This window comes from Borostomias antarcticus (genome assembly GCF_949987555.1).
Source record: "Borostomias antarcticus genome assembly, chromosome: 7".
Classification (NCBI taxonomy): Eukaryota; Metazoa; Chordata; class Actinopteri; order Stomiiformes; family Stomiidae; genus Borostomias; species Borostomias antarcticus.
The window spans coordinates 936,803-959,021 of NC_140240.1; the positions used below are offsets into that span (position 1 = coordinate 936,803).

At 46.8% G+C, this 22,219-nt stretch overlaps 3 protein-coding genes across 3 annotated transcripts; 1 reads left to right on the forward strand and 2 right to left on the reverse strand.

Annotated features, from left to right (window-relative positions):
- nab2 (NGFI-A binding protein 2 (EGR1 binding protein 2)) lies at positions 1 to 6,009 on the forward strand (the record flags this gene model as incomplete). Its single annotated transcript, XM_084440773.1, has 6 exons — positions 1 to 936; positions 1,204 to 1,337; positions 1,662 to 1,713; positions 4,050 to 4,164; positions 4,424 to 4,609; positions 5,915 to 6,009. 6 exons carry the CDS (start codon positions 1 to 3, stop codon positions 6,007 to 6,009), a joined length of 1,518 nt encoding a protein of 505 aa, XP_084296899.1.
- A 2,873-nt stretch (positions 6,010 to 8,882) lies between these two features.
- Positions 8,883 to 13,288, reverse strand: LOC311311374 (uncharacterized protein). Its single transcript, XM_084441073.1, has 4 exons — positions 13,126 to 13,288; positions 11,366 to 11,494; positions 10,171 to 10,484; positions 8,883 to 9,584 (listed from the first exon to the last, which is right to left on the reverse strand). The coding sequence occupies exons 2-4, from the start codon at positions 11,475 to 11,477 to the stop codon at positions 9,408 to 9,410; spliced, it is 603 nt and encodes a 200-aa protein (XP_084297199.1). The 5' UTR covers positions 11,478 to 11,494; positions 13,126 to 13,288; the 3' UTR covers positions 8,883 to 9,407.
- A 2,062-nt stretch (positions 13,289 to 15,350) lies between these two features.
- LOC311311257 (LETM1 domain-containing protein 1-like) lies at positions 15,351 to 21,397 on the reverse strand. The gene is made up of 9 exons (XM_084440938.1): positions 21,245 to 21,397; positions 20,296 to 20,429; positions 19,758 to 19,873; positions 19,414 to 19,496; positions 18,875 to 19,061; positions 17,183 to 17,284; positions 16,468 to 16,620; positions 15,746 to 15,842; positions 15,351 to 15,426 (listed from the first exon to the last, which is right to left on the reverse strand). The coding sequence occupies exons 1-9, from the start codon at positions 21,382 to 21,384 to the stop codon at positions 15,362 to 15,364; spliced, it is 1,077 nt and encodes a 358-aa protein (XP_084297064.1). The 5' UTR covers positions 21,385 to 21,397; the 3' UTR covers positions 15,351 to 15,361.
- Positions 21,398 to 22,219: the final 822 nt, after the last annotated feature.

Genomic DNA, 22,219 nt, shown 5'->3' on the forward strand with positions numbered 1-22,219 from the left:
ATGTCTCTGCCACGCACGCTGGGGGAGTTGCAGCTGTACCGCGTGCTGCAGAGGGCCAACCTGCTGTCCTACTACGACACCTTCATCCAGCAGGGCGGCGACGACGTGCAGCAGCTGTGCGAGGCGGGCGAGGACGAGTTCCTGGAGATCATGGCACTGGTGGGCATGGCCACCAAACCGCTGCACGTGCGCCGCCTGCAGAAGGCTCTCCGGGACTGGGCAGCCAACCCCGCCCTCTTCAACCAGCCGCTGACCAACGTGCCCCTGGGGGGTATCCCGCTGTTCAAGGTCGACGGGTTGACGGGCGCGAGCGGGATGGCGGCGGCAGGAGGGGGGGGACTCAGGAAGTCGCTGAGCAACGGCCAGCCGGGGTCGCCGACGTGCGAGAGGGAGGACAGGGCGTGCCTCACCCCGCTGCACAGCGGGAGTCCCAGAAGCCCCTGCTCCCAGGCCTCGCCGCTGCCCCCGGACACCCACTATCGGGACAAGCTGTCCCCCATGGACCCCCACTGGCTCGGAGCCGAGGGAGACGGAAACGGAGTTTCGGCCTCCGCCGCCTCCGGCGTAGAGGAGGAGCTGCCCAGCCCGCCGCTGGTCCCCCCGTGTCCCCCGGGTCCCTCCTCCACGCCGCCCGCCTCCTCCTCCTCCCTCCCAGCGCTGGCGCTCTCGGCCTGGCCCGGAGGTCAGCTGGACGCGGAGACGGCGCGGGCGGTGGGCGAGAGCGTGGACCGGCTGCTGAGAACCCTGCCCAGGTCGGAGCCCGGCGAGGTGAAAACGCTGCTCAGGATGAACAAGAAGATGGCCAAGACGGTCGGCCACGTCTTCAAGATGGCCCCCAAGGACGCAGCCAAGGAGGAGGAGATCCGCAAGTACAGCCTCATCTACGGACGCTTCGACTCCAAGAGGCGGGAGGGCAAGCAGCTCACACACCACGAGGTGAGGCGAGGGCTGTGCGGGTCGCTTGGCTTGTTGTGTGTGATGAGAAAGAAATGCTAACTTTATTCCATCTGTATAACACACACAGTCTGTATTACACATACAGTATAACAAATCTACCACAGACTTAGTCTGACATACATGCTTCCATATTATTCTCCTCCAGAACATTCTTCTATTAACATTCTCCTCAATGTCCTCGTCTTTTTCCAGAACATTCTTCTATTAACATTCTCCTCAACCTCGTCATGTCTTTTCCGTGTCCAGTTGATCATCAACGAAGCCGCTGCCCAGTTCTGTATCCGTGACAACGCCCTTTTACTGAGAAGGGTCGAGCTCTTTTCATTGGCTAGACAGGTGGCGAGGGAGTGCGCCTACACCTCGACACTAAAGCACGCCAGGTAAGGGCCCCTCGGTGCAAGGGCCTCCCCATCACACACCTTCTGATTCAGTCTCCAGCACAATGTTCCTAAATCCAGCCTTGCATGGCTGTGTGCATGCTTTTGTTATAGCCCACTACTAACATACTTCAATTTAGCAGCACATCTAAACAATATTGCAGCATGACGTCTTTGATATTCATTATTCTTTGATATTCAATAATTCATATATATGAGTTTAGTACTGCCAAATACAGAATGTCAAATATTTAGAGGTAAGATGGATTGAAGAGCATACGGTAGGACCAATAGCTTGAATAATGTCTTCATTATTTTCCATTTCAGAACCAGTGCGGAGGACTGTAGCTTTCCGTCACAAAAGAGAGTGAAACATGAGGTAAACGCTCTCAGCACTGCTGTACCTCTTCCTCACATCACAGTGAAGAGGTTTGCACGGGGTGCAGGTCCAGATCTAAGCTCCAGCACATAACATGACTGTTCTGCCAGTTACACAGGAAGCTCTGGTTGTTATTTTTGGGGAACTTCAAAGGGGGAGGCCTTCCAGTGAGCAACTCTTCCATCAAATCATGGTTTTGCATAAACAGAGATAAAAATGTAAAAAAAAGCAATGTGGTTTGTGGTATGTTGGAAGCTAAAGCACAACAGGATGCAGCAAACAGACAGACGCTAGCTTCTCTTCTCAGACGGATGCCAGCTTCTCTTCACTTACCAACTGACAGACAGACAGACAGACAGATGCTAGCTTCTCTTCACTTACCAACTGACAGACAGACAGACAGATGCCAGCTTCTCTTCACTTACCAACTGACAGACAGACAGACAGATGCTAGCTTCTCTTCACTTACCAACTGACAGACAGACAGACAAATGCTAGCTTCTCTTCACTTACCAACTGACAGACAGACAGACAGACAGACAGACAGACAGATGCTAGCTTCTCTTCACTTACCAACTGACAGACAGACAGACAGATGCTAGCTTCTCTTCACTTACCAACTGACAGACAGACAGACAGACAGAGAGACAGACAGACAGACAGATAGCTTCTCTTCACTTACCAACTGACAGACAGACAGACAGACAGATGCTAGCTTCTCTTCACTTACCAACCGACAGACAGACAGACAGACAGACAGACAGATGCTAGCTTCTCTTCACTTACCAACTGACAAGAGAGACAGACAGATGCTAGCTTCTCTTCACTTACCAACTGACAGACAGACAGACAGAGAGACAGACAGACAGACAGATAGCTTCTCTTCACTTACCAACTGACAGACAGACAGACAGACAGATGCTAGCTTCTCTTCACTTACCAACCGACAGACAGACAGACAGACAGACAGACAGATGCTAGCTTCTCTTCACTTACCAACTGACAAGAGAGACAGACAGATGCTAGCTTCTCTTCACTTACCAACTGACAGACAGACAGACAGACAGACAGACAGACAGACAGACGGATGCTAGCTTCTCTTCACTTACCAACCGACAGAGAGACAGACAGATGCTAGCTTCTCTTCACTTACCAACTGACAGAGAGACAGACAGACAGACAGACAGACAGACAGACAGACAGACAGACAGACGGATGCTAGCTTCTCTTCACTTACCAACCAACAGACAGACAGATGCTAGCTTCTCTTCAATTACCAACTGACAGAGAGACAGACAGATGGATGCTAGCTTCTCTTCACTTACCAACCGACAGACAGACAGACAGATGCTAGCTTCTCTTCACTTACCAACCGACAGACAGACAGATGCTAGCTTCTCTTCACTTACCAAAGATGCTAGCTTCTCTTCACTTACCAACCGACAGACAGACAGATGCTAGCTTCTCTTCACTTACCAACTGACAGAGAGACAGACAGATGGATGCTAGCTTCTCTTCACTTACCAACTGACAGACAGACAGACAGACAGATGCTAGCTTCTCTTCACTTACCAACCGACAGACAGACAGACAGACAGATGCTAGCTTCTCTTCACTTACCAACTGACAGACAGACAGACAGATGCTAGCTTCTCTTCACTTACCAACTGACAGACAGACAGATGTTAGCTTCTCTTCACTTACCAACTGACAGAGAGACAGACAGATGCTAGCTTCTCTTCACTTACCAACCGACAGACAGACAGACAGATGCTAGCTTCTCTTCACTTACCAACTGACAGACAGACAGACAATGCTAACTGACAGCGGAAGCCCGTCTGTCAGCAGCAGATCCAGCAGAGCATAGTGGGTGGAAATCACCTGCCTCAGGAGACGGCGTTAGACGCGTCCTCACCATCTTTGAACCCCAGTAGTCGTCCTCAAGAATGTCACCTCACACAGGTCTCACATAGAGACATACTGTAAATGACTGTACTGTATCTCCCAAATCGTCCTACAGCCATGCCATGTTTCCCTGTGGAGTGGGATAGATATAGTGAGAGTGGATTGGTTAGAATTTCAAAAGCAAAATTCTGTCTCACACGACCAAAATGAGATATAGGTATTGTTTTACTGAATCAACCTGGACGTTGTGCTGTTGCAAGTATTGTAATTGCACACACTGCTTTCTCTGTACTTGGAATTATGACAAGGCAAGTAGATAATTTAGCTGTGACATGACAATATGAAAGTGCGATCAGGGACAGTTTAATTTCAGATTTCCTTTCGGTATGAATGATAGTATGAACTATTGATTGTGTGCTGGTTTGGTCCAGGTGATCGTGTCAGAGTGCGTGTCATCCCTGCATGGTGTGGAGGGCTCAGAGGGCGGGACTCAGAGGGCTGATGACGACAGCATGTCAGGAGAGAGTCTGGACAGCATAACACAAGGTACTGTCTCAGTAGTCAAGGCAAAATAAAGCTTTTCTGGCAACACCAGGTGCATACATGCCACTGTACAGTAGTTACTAACATACTTAGAAAGTGTTTCTTAAATCATATTTCATCCCCAGACATTTTTTGTGTGTTTTTATATGTCACAGAGCCCCATTGACTTTAAAGAGCCATATAATTAACCCAACAGTGTGTCTGTATTGTCAATGTACCGGCTTGGAAATGGCATTTACACCTAATCCTGTGTGTCTCATAGACGTAGGCTCACAGTGCAACCAATCTCCATCCCCCCGCCCCCCCCCCGACACCTCCACCCCCGCCACCTGGAGTCGCCATCTCATGCAACAAACGCTCATGGACGAAGGGCTGCGATTGGCTATGATGGTGTCACATGACCGGGCTGGCAAGGTCAGCCTAGGGTCAGAGGGGACACGTTCCACAGGTGACTTTTTGAATAATGACTTACAAGTTCTGATCCTCTTTACCCTGTATTATACAGGTTACCCCTTTTGAGGTGGAATATTTCCTTGACAAAGGGGACCTTCCCGTGTGTGTGTGCTGCATAGCAAACACAACTAAGATACAGACCCTCTGCATGCTATCCTGTACCACGGGAAAATGGAAGTTGGAGGATTGGTGTGATAGCTTGTGTCATTGGTTTGACACATGCCCTCTGTTGATGGCTGCTTTAAGGATCTTGTGTTTGTACCAAAGTGATTCACGATGTCTCTGAGATTACGCCTCCCACCTCCCCGGGCTGAGCTTCAGTGGCCGGGGAGGAGGAGGGCAGTGAGAGGGAGGGAGAGATGAGCATGGAGCTGCCAGCTGCAGCTTACATGGGTTAGAAGTTAACATGGATGTCGGTGCATTCAATTCTGCAATTTTGCTCTCAACTTTCTATTGTACTAAACCTATGAATCACTTCAGAACGTCATGTTGTATTATTAATGAGACTTGGGTTTCTCCTCAAAGGCTAATGACCCTGAATCTATTAGTGGTAGCGCTGAGTAGTCACAGTAGGGTGGAGACAGGGAGAGAAGGAAAGAGAGAGAGAGGGAGAGAGAGGGGGTGAGCCAGAGGAAGTGCTCTGTGGGCGGTAACATCGGAAACCCCCCCTCCCCCCTCCTCCCGCGACTGCCGCTGACGTCAGAGAGCGTTAGGTGTGTGGGCTGAGGGCGGGATAGATGGAGAGAGGGGGCGGAGGAGTGGGAGGTAATTGGAGGGGCGTTGCATTGACTCACCAAGCGACAGAGTACAAAAATAAAAGCCGTGGGTTGAGGGAAATGGCACAGTGTTTTTCTGCCTCTCCCTTTGCTGAAGAGGTGGGGGGGGGACAAACCAGAATGGCACGTGTCTCAGCTCGGGGACGCTGGTCTGCCTCGCATCGTCTCATACGTTTTTTATCACTCACCCTTCTCTTCTGTCTTCTCTAAACACTCTCTACTGTTTGATCCGCTCTGTCTATATCCTGTTAGAGACAAAACAGCATGACATTTGAAAGATAATATGACTCTGGATTGATTCAGTTCAAAAAAGGGTGCTAGTTTAATTTAGTCTCATCACTACTGTAATATCTTCAGCTTTGATTCAGTTGGCTGAATGGTAGTTTGAACTAAATCATGAGATCTAACTGATTCAGCACCGTATGTGCATACTGAGTGGTTCAGTCGAACGCTGTGGAAGTGATGTTGTTGTCTCAAAGTCTCAGTAGGCTGTTGCTCCACAGTGTTTATCTTTCCGCCCACAGACTACGAAGGCAAGGCTGAGAGGAGGGGCTCGCTGGCAGCCTGCAAGAGCACCAGTCCTAGCAGCAAGGATGACTCGGACCACGGGGGGAAGTGAAACCACTCATTTAGCTCTCTCAGAAGCTCTCTACGACCCCGACTCAACTCTCTAGGACTCTGACTCAACTCTCTACGACTACGACCCTGACTCAACTCTACAACCCTGACTCAACTCTCTACGACTCTGACTCAACTCTCTACGACCCTGACTCAACTCTCTACAACCCTGACTCAACTCTCTACGACCCTGACTCAACTCTCTACAACTCTGACACAACTCTCTACGACCCTGACTCAACTCTCTACAACCCTGACTCAACTCTCTACGACTCTGACTCAACTCTCTACGACTCTGACTCAACTCTCTACAACCCTGACTCAACTCTACAACTCTGACTCAACTCTCTACGACTCTGACTCAACTCTACAACCCCGACTCAACTCTCTACGACCCTGACTCAACTCTCTACGACCCTGACTCAACTCTCTACAACCCTGACTCAACTCTCTACGACTCTGACTCAACTCTCTACGACCCTGACTCAACTCTCTACAACCCTGACTCAACTCTCTACGACCCTGACTCAACTCTCTACAACTCTGACTCAACTCTCTACGACCCTGACTCAACTCTCTACAACCCTGACTCAACTCTCTACGACTCTGACTCAACTCTCTACGACTCTGACTCAACTCTCTACAACCCTGACTCAACTCTACAACTCTGACTCAACTCTCTACGACTCTGACTCAACTCTACAACCCTGACTCAACTCTCTACGACCCCGACTCAACTCTCTACGACCCAGACTCAACTCTCTACGACAGCCTGGAGGGCCCTCTACGAAGCAGGTGCCCCCACTGTACTTCAAATCACTCAACACACGAGAGCTGGCGTGTGGGTTGTGGGGTGACTATCACCTCTGTCGTGTACCATATGTCTGAATCTTCAGAGTTCAGGGACTAACCAGACCATCAACCCATATACATGGTTACCTCCCTGTGTCGGAGCAAGTCAACACGTTTTACCTCTGTATACATCTAATGATCTAATGATGTATGTACAGAGTACATGATCCTGTTCCCCAGCCCAGACCTGGACAATGGATGCAAAATATTAATGTCATGACTCTAACTTTTGGTGCTATTTCTGCTGTGTGATAGGGTTGTTGGTGAATGAGGATACATACTGAATCTGTCTGAGCAGACAGTTCCCTCAGGGTGTTAACGCTTGAGACTGGTTCCTCCATGCAGATTAAGCCCCTAGTCCATAATTTAATTTCTACTTTTGGACTTCAGTCTTAATCTGTGTCTGGGAAACATGCCCACTGTTTTGAGTGTCAAAACATTTGAAAGTGGGGGTGACTACTGAGAATTTAAGTGTGAATTAAGTGTCAACACCCACTGAAACCACATTTTGAGGGGGTGGATATTCATAAATCCCTGTTAATAACATTAAGCCGTTCGTTCAGATTTGTTGGAAAACTCAACTTTCCCTGATTAAACTTTTTAAGTCTAAAACCTTGCAGCAATGTGAAATAGAATCATCTTCCAATGTTTTATTTTTGATACAGTGCTTGTTATACTACACACCTATGTTACTACAAAAAAACGTTTTTCCCCCACACATACCGGAATACCTGTAATTTATTTTCAGCATTTGATTTCAATGTTTGTAGAAGGTTTCAGGACCAACTAGAAATTATCTTATTTAGATTTTTTGTGGTAGCCTACAGTTCATTGTGTCACCCTTTGCTTGCTTCTCAGCATTAAAACATACTCCCTTTGTCATCATGTAAAAAAACAAAACAAAAAAAAAACAGATTATTTATTTTGTTAAATTTCAATAAATGTTATTTTGTGGTCTAAAATACTGTGTGTTTCTCTCTTACTCGTCAACCGGAATTATTCTGGTGGAAAACGCAACAAAACCTTTGGAAGTGTCAGATAGGATTCATGAAACAGGGTAGAGTTTTGCGTCATCAAAATGTTGCCAACATGTAAATAGATAAATAGAAAAGCTACAGTCCACAGTCATGTTCCCACTCTACCCCCACCATCACCTCCATCATCACCACCCCCGCGGTTGTTCCTTCCAGCTCGGCGCCAGCAGCTAATCCTGTACAGACGATGCCTGCATGACTCACCTGGCGCTCTGATGTCACCAGCTCCACTCCCTGCAAGCCGCTCTCATACCCCCACCCCACCTCCGCTCTCATACCCCCACCCCACCTCCGCTCTCATACCCCCACCCCACCTCCCAGAGCACAGATAACACACAGCAGGTGACGGGTCAAAGCCTTCTGCCGTCTGCTTCAGCATCCCTACTCAATGTATGGATCCTAAATGACTAGCTATCATTTTTATATGGTCATGATGATTTTGTACAGTATGATCATGTTATGTTTTCAAGACCCCCTTTTATCCACTTTAACTCTAAAAGGTATTATCATTCGTCATTTTAATATTTGTATGTCTGTATTAAACTATTTTACTGTATAAATGAGAAATGTCACACTCAATAGCTTATCACTATGACTGCATAATTTACTATATTCAATATTTCTTTGAGACGCATCCAATATCATACTGTGGTTTTAGTGCCCTCTAGTGTCTGTTCTCATTTACAATAAACACAAGCTGGAAAATAAACATTTCTCCTAAAAGCTTTTTGGTACAGTAAGTACTGTAGCAATTCATTACTAAAAGTGCAAGATGGAGTAAAGTGTAGCTCGAAAGCCGCTACATAAGGAAGGACTCAACACCAAGTTTGCAAACATATATATTTATTACAAAAAGAGACAAACTGGGTCAAATTTAAGAGCACAGAATGAGATGCTGGGTCTGGTCTCAGAGAGTTTGAAACTCTGGCTGCGTTCCGAATCGCATACTACCCTACTATATAGTATGCCAAAACAGGATGTAGTATGTCCCAATACATACAGTAGTATGCTACATGCAGTATGGAAAAAATACCAGGATGTCCTACTAAATCTGGTCATATTTTGCAGTATGCAAGCCAGCAGGCTTTTCTGGCTATTCTGACCCACAATCCTGTGCGTGTCACATGTGCGAGTCGTGACAACTGTAGACGAATGTCGCGTTATGGACAGCGACGGATGTGGGCAAATTTCAAGGCGCAATGTTATGACAAGGTAGTACGTCCCAATTGGATGCCTACTGCTTGCAAAGTACGTACTTTCTAAGGGCAGCTGTAGTAGGTACTGGTAGTAAGAACAAAAATACTCAATAAATTTCACACACTCAGGTGTGTGACAATCAGTGGGACTTTAACTTTTTTTTTTTACTTTAACAGGTGAGTCAGTCATAAAGCAAGACCTGGAACACAAAGACAGGATACACACACACACACACACAGACACACACACACACACACACTGACACGTAACAAGTAGTATTAGCCATCAGGAGATATCGCGCCCCATCACTGTCCGTCTAAGTGATGTGTGTGTGGAGGTGGCGTAGGAACTCTCCCTTGGTGGAGGTGTGTCCGGGGAACACTGCATGGCAGAACTCGCACACCTGGGACTGAAGCGCCGTCTCTGACATCAGCATCCCCCCGGCCTGACTCAGAAACTCACTGTCCAGGTAAGATCCACACAGCCTGGGCTTCTGGAGGGGGGGGCGGAGCAGAGCAGAGCAGGGGGGGTGGACGTTAGGAGGGTCAGAGAAGCAACGGAAGAGATGGGGAGAAGTCACCTGACTCGCCAGATGGTGTGCTTCACATAACCATCTGGGAACTCTCCACTGGAAACTGTTTGAAAAAGGGCAGGCACTTTCAAAAATACTTAGCAGGCGATTGGATGAACCATCTGTCTATCACCGTCTATCACGCGCTAACTTCAACCGCTCCTTGCTGTCATAAATTCTCCCAGCCGAGCTGTTAGTATTTCAAATTTCTCAGAACCAACGCTGATTGGTTACACCATTTTCTGATCTGGCACAAACGGATCTCTATGGAAAGTATCCAGACTGATTCGCGAGAGAAACAGAATGTGAGCTCGCGAAATCAAGATGGTCTCACGAGGCGAGGAGAGAAGAGAGGGAAAGAGGAAGAGAAACTAGAGGAACAAATGGAGGAGGGAGGAGAGCATAACGGGGCACAATGATTCGATGACAGAGAAATAGCAGAGAACTCGAGTCAACAAATCAACAAAACAGACCATACGAACGGGCACACTAAACTTTGGACACATACCCTCGGAAAATGAGAAGGAGCCAGTGGTTGATTATAGCCCGGAGGATCCAGGGGTGCAAACGCCAGGGTTTTGAGGAGCTCCTGTGTCTCCGGCCCTGGAGACGGCCCATCCAGCTGTAACCTTCCCATGTCCCCTGCGAGCAGCTCCGAGAAGGCACCCGTCGGTCCCAACAGGGCCGGATTGCGGTGATGTGCGTCCGCGTGGTTCCCAGCCGGGGCCTGCTGGACGCCTGGCCCCCCGGCGGCATGCCTCTCCTGGGTACACTGGACCGACACCAGGTCCACCCCATGACCTCCACCCGGAACACACACCCCTGCCAAAACATACACCATCGTTTGACTTTGCATTTGCAAGCAATGCATCTTATGACTGCCCTTTACTATTGAGATGTACATGTGTACGTAATATACAGTTTATATTATGTACACATACTGTATATATGTGTCAGCCGTTGGTATTTAGGTCCCCATCTAGGCAGACCTCGAATTGACAAGAAAATGTTTGTTTCTTTGACTTTTTTCATATTATGAAAGTTGTGAAGAACCCACTTAATAAAACAAACAACAGTTTTAGGATTGTTAAATAGTAATATTTTGTTGTCAAAGTCCATGTCCTGTGAGAAGTGTGAATAGCTCTGAATCTTTGAAGCCCTTTTTCTCTGCTTAGTGATTTCAGGTTCAACATTCACAGAAGCATAATCTTCTTCAAATATTTTCGATTTCAATGTATGAGACATCATTTGAAAGCTTACAATCTGCCCTTTCATAATCTGTAAAAAAACAAAACAACAAAAAACAACAACTGAGAAATGTCCATATCACCAGCGGCTGTCACATATATATGCTGCACATATTACATTACATTAGTCATTTAGCAGACGCTTTTATCCAAAGCGAATAACAATAATTGCATTTAACGTAGGAAAAGCCAATGTACTACTACTTGCCAGAACTCACAAGTGCATCTTCTCTCTAAAACAAGTGACTAAGAGCATAATCTAGTGCTGAAGGCAAAGTGCAAGAATCGCAATCTAAAGTACAGTGCAATATAATATAATACAATAAGTGCTTAGGCGGGAGGATTGTTGTAGTACTTCTTGAAGAGAAGTACTCCAACTGATCAGTACTAATATTGACAGTATGGTGTGTGTTCTCATAGTCAGACTGCCCGTCAGGGAGGGGTTGTGGGCGGGACCTCGCTGTCTGTTCAGAGCCTCTGTCAGCTGGTGCAGCAGCGCCGCCTGTTTCAGACACAGCGAGCGGAGACGCAGGAACTCCTGGTACAGCTCTGTGTACGCTGCCTCCATCTCCGCAACACAGGGATCTGCACAAGGACAAACAAACGGGATTTATTAACCCAAGTACTAAGCTGAATGTTACAACGCCACCACTTAATTAATTAACTGTAATAACAGTGGTTATTTCACCTATAAACGAACCGACAAGGCCCCGACATGACAAAAGACATCTACAAGAATGCAAGGTGAGCGTCAGATTTGAAGTTCGCCCTTTGGAATAGTCCGGTCACCCGTTACTATATCCTTATATACGTGACCCCAGATTAGAGGAGTGACAGCGTGTCTCCGGGGTCACATCGGGGCTAGGTGGGGACAGAGGCCTGTGCTTTCTGAGCACCATTTCTAGTTGATATTCATGTCTGATCGTTAAATACTGCTATTCCATATCATAATAGTAAAAATACTCCTGACAAATATCATGTTGAAGTGATCAAAATATTAATTTGATCAAGTATCAAAATAAAGGGAAGTAGATAGCCAGATCAGCGTTTGACCTTTGACCTGGAAAGGAAATACATGTGTTGTCAAGTTTCCTCCCGTGTGTTTTCACATCCTTCTTTCTCTCAGCACGTGCTTCTATGGAGAAAGAAAAAATCCAGAATAACCTTTAACCTTAGCCTAGAATTGAATGAGTTCTAAATTGGCCCGTGCTACACCCATCCACCGAGTGTCATGAAAAGGAGTGTGGTAGTTTTTGTGTAATCCTAGTCCAAAAAATGAATGGAGGTGAATGGTCTGGCCTGGTCGTGTTTGGGCGGCTCATGGACCTGCCCTGTAATTTGGATCCACTCCAGAATTGAATAAGTCGTTAGTTGGCCCATGCACCCCTCCACCGAGTTTCATAAAAAGTGGTCTGGTAGTTTTTGCGTCATCCTGCTAAAAGACAATCAAACCAAGAAACGGCTCGTGGACCTGCGCCATGATTCGGATCCACTCCAACATTTAATGGGTTCTAAGGCGGCCCATGCTGCATCCCTCCATCGAGTTTCCTGAAAGTCAGTCAGGTAGTTTTTGCGTAATTTGGTCCAAAAAATTAATGGTGCTGAATAGCCGGTCGTGTTTGGCCAGCTTGTGGGCGGCGCGAATCGCCGAACCCAGCGGCGCGGCGGCCAGGATTCGCCACGCGGCGACATTCGCAAAAGTTCAATTTTTTTAACTTCTGAGGCGGATTCGCGTGACAACCCATTGATCCCGCGGCGAGATTGGGCGAACTGGGCCCGGTGTGAACACAGCTTAAGGTGGCCTATGCTTATAATGCTACACCTTTCCGAGTTTCGGTGCAGTCGTTTTTGCGCAATCCTGACAGGCGTATGGACGGATGCCACTGAAAACATTACCTTTTCTGCGCTGTCGCTAGGGCGGAGGTAATGATGACACGGGGAAGGGGGGTAAAACACGTTTCCCAGAAAGCCCCACCAACGAGCACCGCATTGATTAGATTTCAAAGAGATCAATCAACAACATCGCTGATTAGTTACAGTACAATCACGTAGGCATACTGTACATAGCCTACAGGTACAGTAAGAAACCTAAACCCGCTGAGAAACGAGCTGACTGCTGAATGATCCCATCCCACAATCACGTAGGGCTGGATGAACTTCTATACTATCGAAGTAGGGCTGTACCACATGAAGAAGAGAAATAGGATATCACTTACGATCAGTAGTCTACTTTCCAAATGGTTATAAAGGTGCGACGCGACGGGAAAACGCGTCAGACGGCTTTCATGTTCCCGTCTCAGAGTTTCTACCGAAACAGGAACTTTCAGGTTGTAGTGAATCCCATGAAGCTGAACCGGTTGACCCTACAGGGAAGTTAGTTTCACGAAGGTGGACCCTATAATTGTACAGACAGCAGCACTGAGGGACTGAAGTTACAGATTCCCACCGTTTTAATTGTCCCCCAAGTGTTGGTAATAAAATTAAAGCGATCTCAGTCCGTTCGTTCTGTTTGTCCACAACACAAGATGTATGTCCACCGCTAGGGGTGCTAACCACAGTTTATCTTTTCCATCCATCCATCCATCCATCTATCCATCTATCTATCCATCTATCTATCCATCTATCTATCTATCCATCTATCTATCAAACTCTGTGGGGTTGCACCTGCTTCTTATAATAGCTCCATGGCAACAATACAATAGCACATGTACACTAAATGGACAAAAGTATTGGGACACCTACAGGAGCTTTTGACATCCCATTCTAAATTCATAGAATGTATTAATATTAATAAGAAATAATAATAAATGTTCTTCTATATGAATGGGCAAAAATTCCCAGACACACAAAATCTTGTAGAAAGCCTTCCCAGAAGAGAGGAAGCGGTAACACAAGCCACATTTATAATACAAGCCATGTTTCACCTGTTTTCCACTTTCTTACCAGTGTCTTAACCGTGTCTTACAGGTGTCTTATGGGGTACTTACCCGGTCAGTACGTACTGTACCCTGGTACTTACCTGGTACTTACCGGTGCTTACCTGGTACTACCCAGTACTTACTTGGTACTTACTGGTACTTACCCGGGTAAAACACTTGTAAGACACTGGTAAGACACTGGAAAACAGGCTGTATTATTAAGCGTTACCGAGGAAGCTGTTACAGCTGCAAAGCTACTCCATATTAATGCCTATTAATTTAGAATGGGATGTCATAAAAGCTCCTTTAGGTGTAATGTGTAGGTGGCCCAATACTTTTGTCCATATAGTCTAGAAAGCATTAGCTAAGCTACTCACAACACAAAGGCAGATAAATTGCCAACAGACAAACAAACAAACAAACACACAAACAAACACACCACCGAAAACGTTACCCCTCCTGCGTTATCGCTGGGGTGGAGGTAAATATGACTGGAGGTGAATGTGTGGCTGTATTGGCGCCCCCCTCGGGTCACAGCAAGTGTACCGAGTTTCATGCTTTTGTGAAAAAGTGAATCTCTTCTAGCCTGGGAGAGAAAAGGTTTCACCTTGGCAATGTTTCCCAAGTGAGAAAAAGCCTCATCACACCCTTAATATGGGCCTCAAAATGAAGATCCGGATCAAACATGACACCTAGGGGCGATCAGCCTACATCACCGATGGGGGACATGTTTAGTGTGCACTAGTTTCCAAAGTCAGATTTTATTACTATTATTATTACAAAGGATCAGAAATGCAGATAAAATCTCTTGCACGCAAACAGCACTCCAAGATTTGTTGTATATTTTGTCTTAAGTTTAGATTTTCTCATTGGTAAAACTAACTTGTGGTGTATGAAAGAAAATAACCTGAGTGATCCTATGACCTCTGTGAGATTAAGGTCAAGTAGACGAACACACAAACTTTTACCTGTAACATGAAATATAACAGTACTGTAACTGCCTTACCCATATCCCACATGCACACAGACAACACACAATACATTTAGACAATCCCATGTTGGAACAGCTGGGCCTCATTGGCATAACTTTACACTAGACAAGATTGTCTGTACAACGTGGCTTTCACATGAAAAAGTGACAGTAGGTAAGCAGTGCACAGCAGTAATATCTTTTCAATGGTATTACAAAGCACCTGGAGCGATGGTTATGGTGTGTGTGTGTGTGTGTGTGTGTGTGTGTGTGTGCATGGTAATGTTCTGTAATTCAGTGCTTTCATGCTTGTGTATTGGCTGGAAATATGTGCACAGTGGAATGGATTAAGACATGCTCGTGCCATAAGCCTGCAGTAACAGTCATTGCAAATGATGCACTTAATCATTCTCTATGTTAACAGTTTTCCAGTGTGGATAGTTACTAATCACACACACATTTTGATTCCCTCGTCTTCCCCAGAAGAGACGAGCTGGTCGCTGGTCCACCAGACCGTGAACCCTGAGAAGATATACGTAAATACAGGAAGTGTGGCAGCTCCGGTCAGTGTGGAGGGTAGTTCACTGAGAGAAGGACCATGTTGTGCAGCAGGAGAGACGTCTCAGACTCTAAAACAGACAGATCAGGACACGGGTAAGAAAAAGACAGCGCTTCTCTCAGATCCAAACAGTGGCCTGCATGATTGTCATCGAAGTCACATCAAAGTGGAATAAGGTAACTACTCTGTTACGACCATGAGGTGAAAACAACTTTACAGTGCATAGTTACTGTACTACTCTGTTACGACTCCGTTCACCATGAGGTGAAAACAACTTTACAGTGCATACAGTTACTGTAACAGGTGCATTGTGAAAGCGAGTGGATATAAATAGAGTGCAATTGTCATTGTGAGTGGGAGGAATGTCATGCGTGTGAAGCACATCAGACCTGTGAGAGGACAGGACAGCTGAAGCCACTGCTGGAGCCATTCCAGACACTGGGAGGCGCTGAACTCGCTGGAGTCCAGTCCCCTCAGGTAACACGCCTGCAGGAGTGGATCACGCTGTTATTGTATATCACATTACATTACATTACATTACAGTCATTTAGCAGACACTTTTATCCAAAGCTACTTACAATAACTGCATTTGACGTAGGTAGTCAGTGTACTACCACTCGCCAGAACTCACAAGCGCATCTCCTTTCTAAACAAGTGACAAAGAGCATGATCTAGTGCTAAAACCAAAGTGCAAAAGTAGCAAAATATAAATAGAATAGGCGCTTTAGAATATGTAAATTCATCGTGTATTGTGCAGCTGAGGTATTTACCTCCGCCCCAACGACAGCACAGGGAGAGAGGTCATGCTTTTAGTGGCGTGTGTTGGTGGGTGCGTGTGTGTGTGTGTTTCTCTATTAGCAGAATTACGTAAAAACTACCATACTTCTTTTCATGAAACTCGGTGGAGGGGTGTACCATGGCCCAATTTAGAACCCATTAAATTTTGGCGTGCACAGATCCACAAAATGCATTCAGGTGCGGAGGTCTGTGCCCTCTGAGCGCCATTTCTTTTTCTTGTTTACTGTATGTGTTTCCAACAGCAGGAACACTTCCCTAGTACAGCAGAAGGTTAAGAGAGTTGAGAGGGGCCAGTGGTGTGGGGTTTCCTGACCTGCCGGACCTCCGCGTCAGTGAGCTGGCTGGGCCCCAGGGTGACCAGAGCCTGGTCCAGGTAGAACAGGTCCAGGGCCTTGGCGCTGAGGCGGCGACGGAGCAGGAAGCCGGGGAGCCAGGGCGTCAGGAAGAGCTGGGAGCACAGCAGCCTCTGAGAGAGACACAGGAGGAGGAGAACGTCAGGACAACACACACACACACACACACACACACACACACACACACACACACACACACACACACACACACACACACACACACACACACACACACACACACACACACTAGGGGTTTCACAGACTAGTCACCTAGTCGACTATCAAAGCACTAGTCGACCCTGTACTGTACATTGCTGGTTCATCTTTGTTGTTTCATCGTTTAGGGTAAAAAGAAGTATACATATATTTTTTGCATTTGTTTATTGACCTGCGATTAATCAACTAGTCGACTATTTTTGGGGTGTAGTCGATAACTACTAAAATGCCCTAGAAGACACACACACACACACACACCATACACACACACACACACCACACACACAATACACATACACACACACAAACACCATACATACACACACACACACACACGAACACCATACACATACAAACATCATACACACGCACACACACACACCACACACACACACACGCACACACACAAACACAATACATAAAGGAATAATGTTGACTCTCTCTCCCATCCCGCCTTACCATGTGACCAGAGTCCATGGCCGACATTCCCAGAGGGTGTCCAGAGAACACATCCTGGACTGCGTTAATGTCCTTCACACTGGGATGCGCTCCCCTCTGCACCTGTAAAAACACAGTCTAGTCAACAGCACTCCCATTCCGGGGCGCCCCCGTAGCTCACCGGGTAAGGCGCGCCCCATATGAAGGCTAGTCCTTCGCGCGGCGGACCCGGGTTCGATTCCCGGCTCGGGTCCTGTGCCGCATGTCATCCCCTCTCTCTCTCCCACATTTCCTGACTCTCTCAACTGTCCTGTCCCATTAAAAAGCTGAAAAGCCCTAAAAAATATCTTTAAAAAAACAGCACCCCCATCCCATAAATACCCCCCACCTGGATCATATGGTACTGGTCCAACTGTGAACTCCTACTAAAAACACCATCCACCATTAATGAACACTGTGGTTGTTACGGTACATCTCTGGCTAGAACCCCATCCCTTCTCTGGCTAGAACCCCATCCCTTCTCTGGCTAGAACCCCATCCCTTCCCTGGCTAGAACCATCCCTTCTCTGGCTAGAACCCCATCCCTTCTCTGGCTAGAACCCCATCCCTTCTCTGGCTAGAACCCCATCCCTTCTCTGGCTAGAACCCCATCCCTTCTCACTAGGACAGTGAGCCAGTACACTGGGCTTTGTGGATCTGGAGATGTTTACCATCATCTGGCCTCACCCTCTCAGCAGGCGCTCTTATGCCGGGCTCACACTACAGGATATTTAAAATCCTAACCAATTTCCAAATCGGGTTACATCACGCACATAAGGAGAATCTTAACAGATGTTCTTCTTGCGCATCTCAAACAAGCACACACAGCAAGATTTGAAAATAACGGCTCATCACACACTACAGGATCTTATCGTGCCCGAGGGAGCAACGAACCACTGGTCTCGCCGTCTCACTTGTAAAGTCGGGATGTAATAATATTAAATATCAAACTTGTTTGATATTATCGGGGCCGCCCCGATGGGTCTGCGAGCCGATCGGGAGGTATAAGATTGGATCTGTAAACCCCTCACATTACAAGATCATCTGGACCGATCATCGGCCCCGACCAACGTTCCAGACCAGATTTCTCCTCCGATTGTCGGGAGGGGTGAATCGGGGATAAATCGGCCCAAAAATCCTGTAGTCTGAGCCCGGCATTAGGGATGCTCTGATCGATCGGAGACGATATTCATTCAGTTCAATCGGTCGTTTCCATTTGGCTGATCAAAAGAGCCGATCAGCAATTTATTGGCCCTCAATTAGCTGACACATTAACAACAGGGTTCCTTAACAGCAATACTGCTAATCCTGATTGATGAGGTCATTAATCCTTGTTTATTCATTTTATTTTATTTATTTTATTTGAATTGTGTTTTGTGTTTAGCACAGCCTTGAGTCACTTCTTTCTTAATGTGGGTGAGACAAGTGTGTGTGTGTGTGTGTGTGTGTGTGTGTGTGTGTATGGTATTCAAGAAAGTTGGCTGTGGTCTATATCTGTAATAGTGGTGGTACTGAGCTGCAGCTGTCAGTGTGATTACCCCTCTTCATGCTCTACTGCTGTAGACACACACACACACACACGCACATACACACACACACACACACACACACACACACACACACACACACACACACACACACACACACACACACACACACACACACAGCAGTGACCTTGGTGCAGAGGGTGAGGAGGTGGGTGCGGAGCCTCCAGTCGGCGAGCTGCGGTACGGCCCAGGCCAGACCGTGGAGGACGTCCTGGTGGCGTCGCCGGCGCTGCTCGTGGTACAGCCTCTGGAACGCCACCTGCTGCTCCGCCGTCCACAGCTGACGAATCAGGAGCTGGCGAGGAAACAGGTACCTGGAGGGGCCACACACACGTGTGGGTTACAGGCACAGCAACACACTGGGGCAGCAAACTCAATACTGTACCTAGCAAACTCAATTCCTAGCAAACTCAATTCCTAGCAAACTCAATTCCCAGCAAACTCAATATCCAGCAAACTCAATATTCATTAAACTCAATATCAGCAAACTCAATATTCATTAAACTCAATACCCAGCAAACTCAATATTCATTAAACCCAATATCCATTAAGCTCAATATCCATTAAACTCAATATCCATTAAACTCAATATCCAGCAAATGTGTTGAATGTGTAATCAGCCTTCAGTGATCTTAAACCCATTAAGTTGGAAACAAATCAACTCACATGAGCGTAAAGACGACGACAATGGCGAACGGGGGGAGAGATATGAGCAGCAGGGGGATGGCCTTGATCATGTCTTTCTGAAACTGAGGAGCCGGAGGGAGAGAGGAGAGAGGAGAGGAGAGGAGAGGAGAGGAGAGGAGAGGAAGGGATGAGAGGAGAGGAGAGGAGAGGAGAGGAGAGGAGAGGAGAGGAGAGGAGAGGAGAGGAGAGGAGAGGAGAGGAGAGGAGAGGAGAGGAGAGGAGAGGAGAGAGGAGAGAGGAGAGAGGAGAGAGGAGAGAGTAAGCTGACGATCACACCCCAGCGGTCCGGCTGCTGACTCAGCAGTGCGAGCGGATGAACTGACCATGAGAAGAGTCTGCATCTCCCGGTACGGAAGCTGCTTCAGAGGGACGCCTTCGACCAGCATCTTCATCCTGATCCTCCTCGTCTCCCTCACATCTTGAAGCAGGAGCCGAAACCCTACAGGACACACACACACACCGAAGTATATCAAACCCTACAGGACACACACACACACACACACACACACCAAAGTATATCAAACCCTACAGGACACACACACACACACCAAAGTATATCGAACCCTACAGGATACACACACACACCAAAGTCTATCAAACATCAAACCTTACAGGACACACACACAGCAAAGTATATCAAACTCTACATGACACACACACACACACACATACACACACACACCACACACCACACACCACACACCACACACACACACACACACACACACACACACACACACACACACACACACACACACAAGGCTCTCACTGGATCTGGAGCTGTCACCTTGCTGCAGAGGTTGAGAGAACGGAGCTGTTGATTTCTAGTTTGAGAGATGTGAGATGCGGGGTGTGCGGTACCGTTTACGAAGGTGTGGTACAGCACGGAGAGACGAGGGAAGTGGTGCTGAAGGAAACGCTCATATCTCTCATTGGCTCTGTGGAAGAGACCCAGTCTGACGGGGGACACGGAGTAGCTCCTGCAGGACAACGCACTGCAGGGAGAGAGAGAGTTCATCACTAGCCATGTTTCCATCCACTTGTCAATCGAATTATGTGAGGATCACTAAAAATATTCCCCCCCAGAACACTTCCCTTGTGTTGTGAACTGAATTTGCAGAGTTTTTTTTGTTGCATGTGTTGTCAGGGGTTGTATGTGTTTTTGACTTTGTATCGTTTCTGTATTTGCAGCGCGTTTGCTGTTAATGTATTTGTTTTGGCTTTCTGCAGCACGTTTCCGTTGTTGTATTTGTTTCGGATTTTGTATGTGTTTTTGACTTTGTGTCATTTCTGTATTTGCAGCGCGTTTCTCCCTAATGGAAATGTTTTCTGTATTTGCAGCGCGTTTGCCCTTGTCGGCCACCGTAGTTTCCAGATGAAAACGATGCTTGTGTATCACCGAGCTGACGGCTTCATGATTCTGAAGTCCTGCCCTAAACGACATCTTCGGCAAATACATCTCAGCTCTGAAGGGTTATTGTGAAATATGATTAGTCTACTTGCCAGACAGCCTACTGTATTACAGTATAATGCTTGGCACGTCCCGCACAGCCCGAACATAATAGCCGAAAAACAGATAATAAAATATGTCCGCACGCTAGAATGAGGCCACGGCGCGACAGCTATAGATTTAACAAATGCATTGCATACCAGTGTGGCACCTGTCTACCGGGAGAGCTGTAACATTATCTATCTATCTATCTATCTATCTATCTGTCTGTCTGTCTGTCTGTCTGTCTGTCTGTCTGTCTGTCTATCTATCTATCTATCTATCTATCTATCTATCTATCTATCTACAGCGGTTCCATACCTTGCTCTTGAGTGGGTTGACAGTTGTGTGGATGTCGGCAAAGCTGAAAAACAACCACCTTGAAATGAGTAATGACAGCGTGTTACTATTGGTGTTATTATTGTTGTTACACACCGGAGCCCTTTCTTGCAGAGAGCCATGCTGGCTGTGCTCTGGTGTTAGCTAGTGATGTTAGCCTGGTGTTAGCTAGTGATGTTAGCCTGGTGTTAGCTAGTGATGTTAGCCTGGTGTTAGCTAGTGATGTTAGCCTGGTGTTAGGTAGTGATGTGTGTTAGCATAGGCGTATATATGTCTATGTGTGTTAGCATGGTGCTGCTAGCACTGGGCAAAGAAGGAACCAGCTACGGGCTGTCAAACAACAAATGTCATTGGCTCCAAAGATTACCGTAATGATTGTAGAGTTGCGTTCATTCAGATTCAACGGTGATGTTCATCTTTGAGTGTACGTCTTGTCATCAGTGTCGTCATAGCCTCAAAATACGAGCTGTATTTTTGATAGTTTATTGAAACGTGGCGTCCAGTGGATAGTTTCAGGGTGATCAAGGTGATGATGAGTTGTTCTGGTGGAATCTGATCATCTCCGATAGGGTTCTCCTGCTTGCAGTGCCACCAAACCTCCAGCAGATGGCAGTCTTGCATGATCGGTCAAAGGGACGAAATCATGGGCGAAATGTATTGACGTCCTGAGTTGTTGGGGCTACATAAAATATTAGATTATGAAATTAAATACTAAGTATCATTCTCTGTATTTCTATTTAGATGAGTCTATTGAGGGGATCACGACGAGTCTGGATCAGATTAAGTAGCCTTTTGTCAGCTAACAACATTGGTTTGTGATGAGTGGGTCACATGAACTGGGAGCAGTTTTCCTATCTTAATAAAATCCATCTCATGGATTAGATCTAGGTCATTGATGGTACCTGCTAGGTACCCGAAGCTCCATGGGACCGGAGAACCCAGAGAAACCTGCCCGTA

Coding starts and splice junctions, on each gene's coding strand:
- LOC311311374 (XM_084441073.1), bottom strand. CDS start 11,477: ATGGAGGCAGCGTACACAGAGCTGTACCAGGAGTTCCTGCGTCTCCGC. Junction 10,485..11,365: donor GGCTCTGAACAGACAGCGAG/GTCCCGCCCACA, acceptor ATGTTTTGGCAG/GGGTGTGTGTTCCGGGTGGA. Junction 9,585..10,170: donor CTCCTTCTCATTTTCCGAGG/GTATGTGTCCAA, acceptor CCCCCCCTCCAG/AAGCCCAGGCTGTGTGGATC.
- LOC311311257 (XM_084440938.1), bottom strand. CDS start 21,384: ATGGCTCTCTGCAAGAAAGGGCTCCGGTGTGTAACAACAATAATAACA. Junction 19,874..20,295: donor GTACCACACCTTCGTAAACG/GTACCGCACACC, acceptor TGTGTCCTGTAG/GGTTTCGGCTCCTGCTTCAA. Junction 19,062..19,413: donor GTCGTCGTCTTTACGCTCAT/GTGAGTTGATTT, acceptor TGGCCCCTCCAG/GTACCTGTTTCCTCGCCAGC.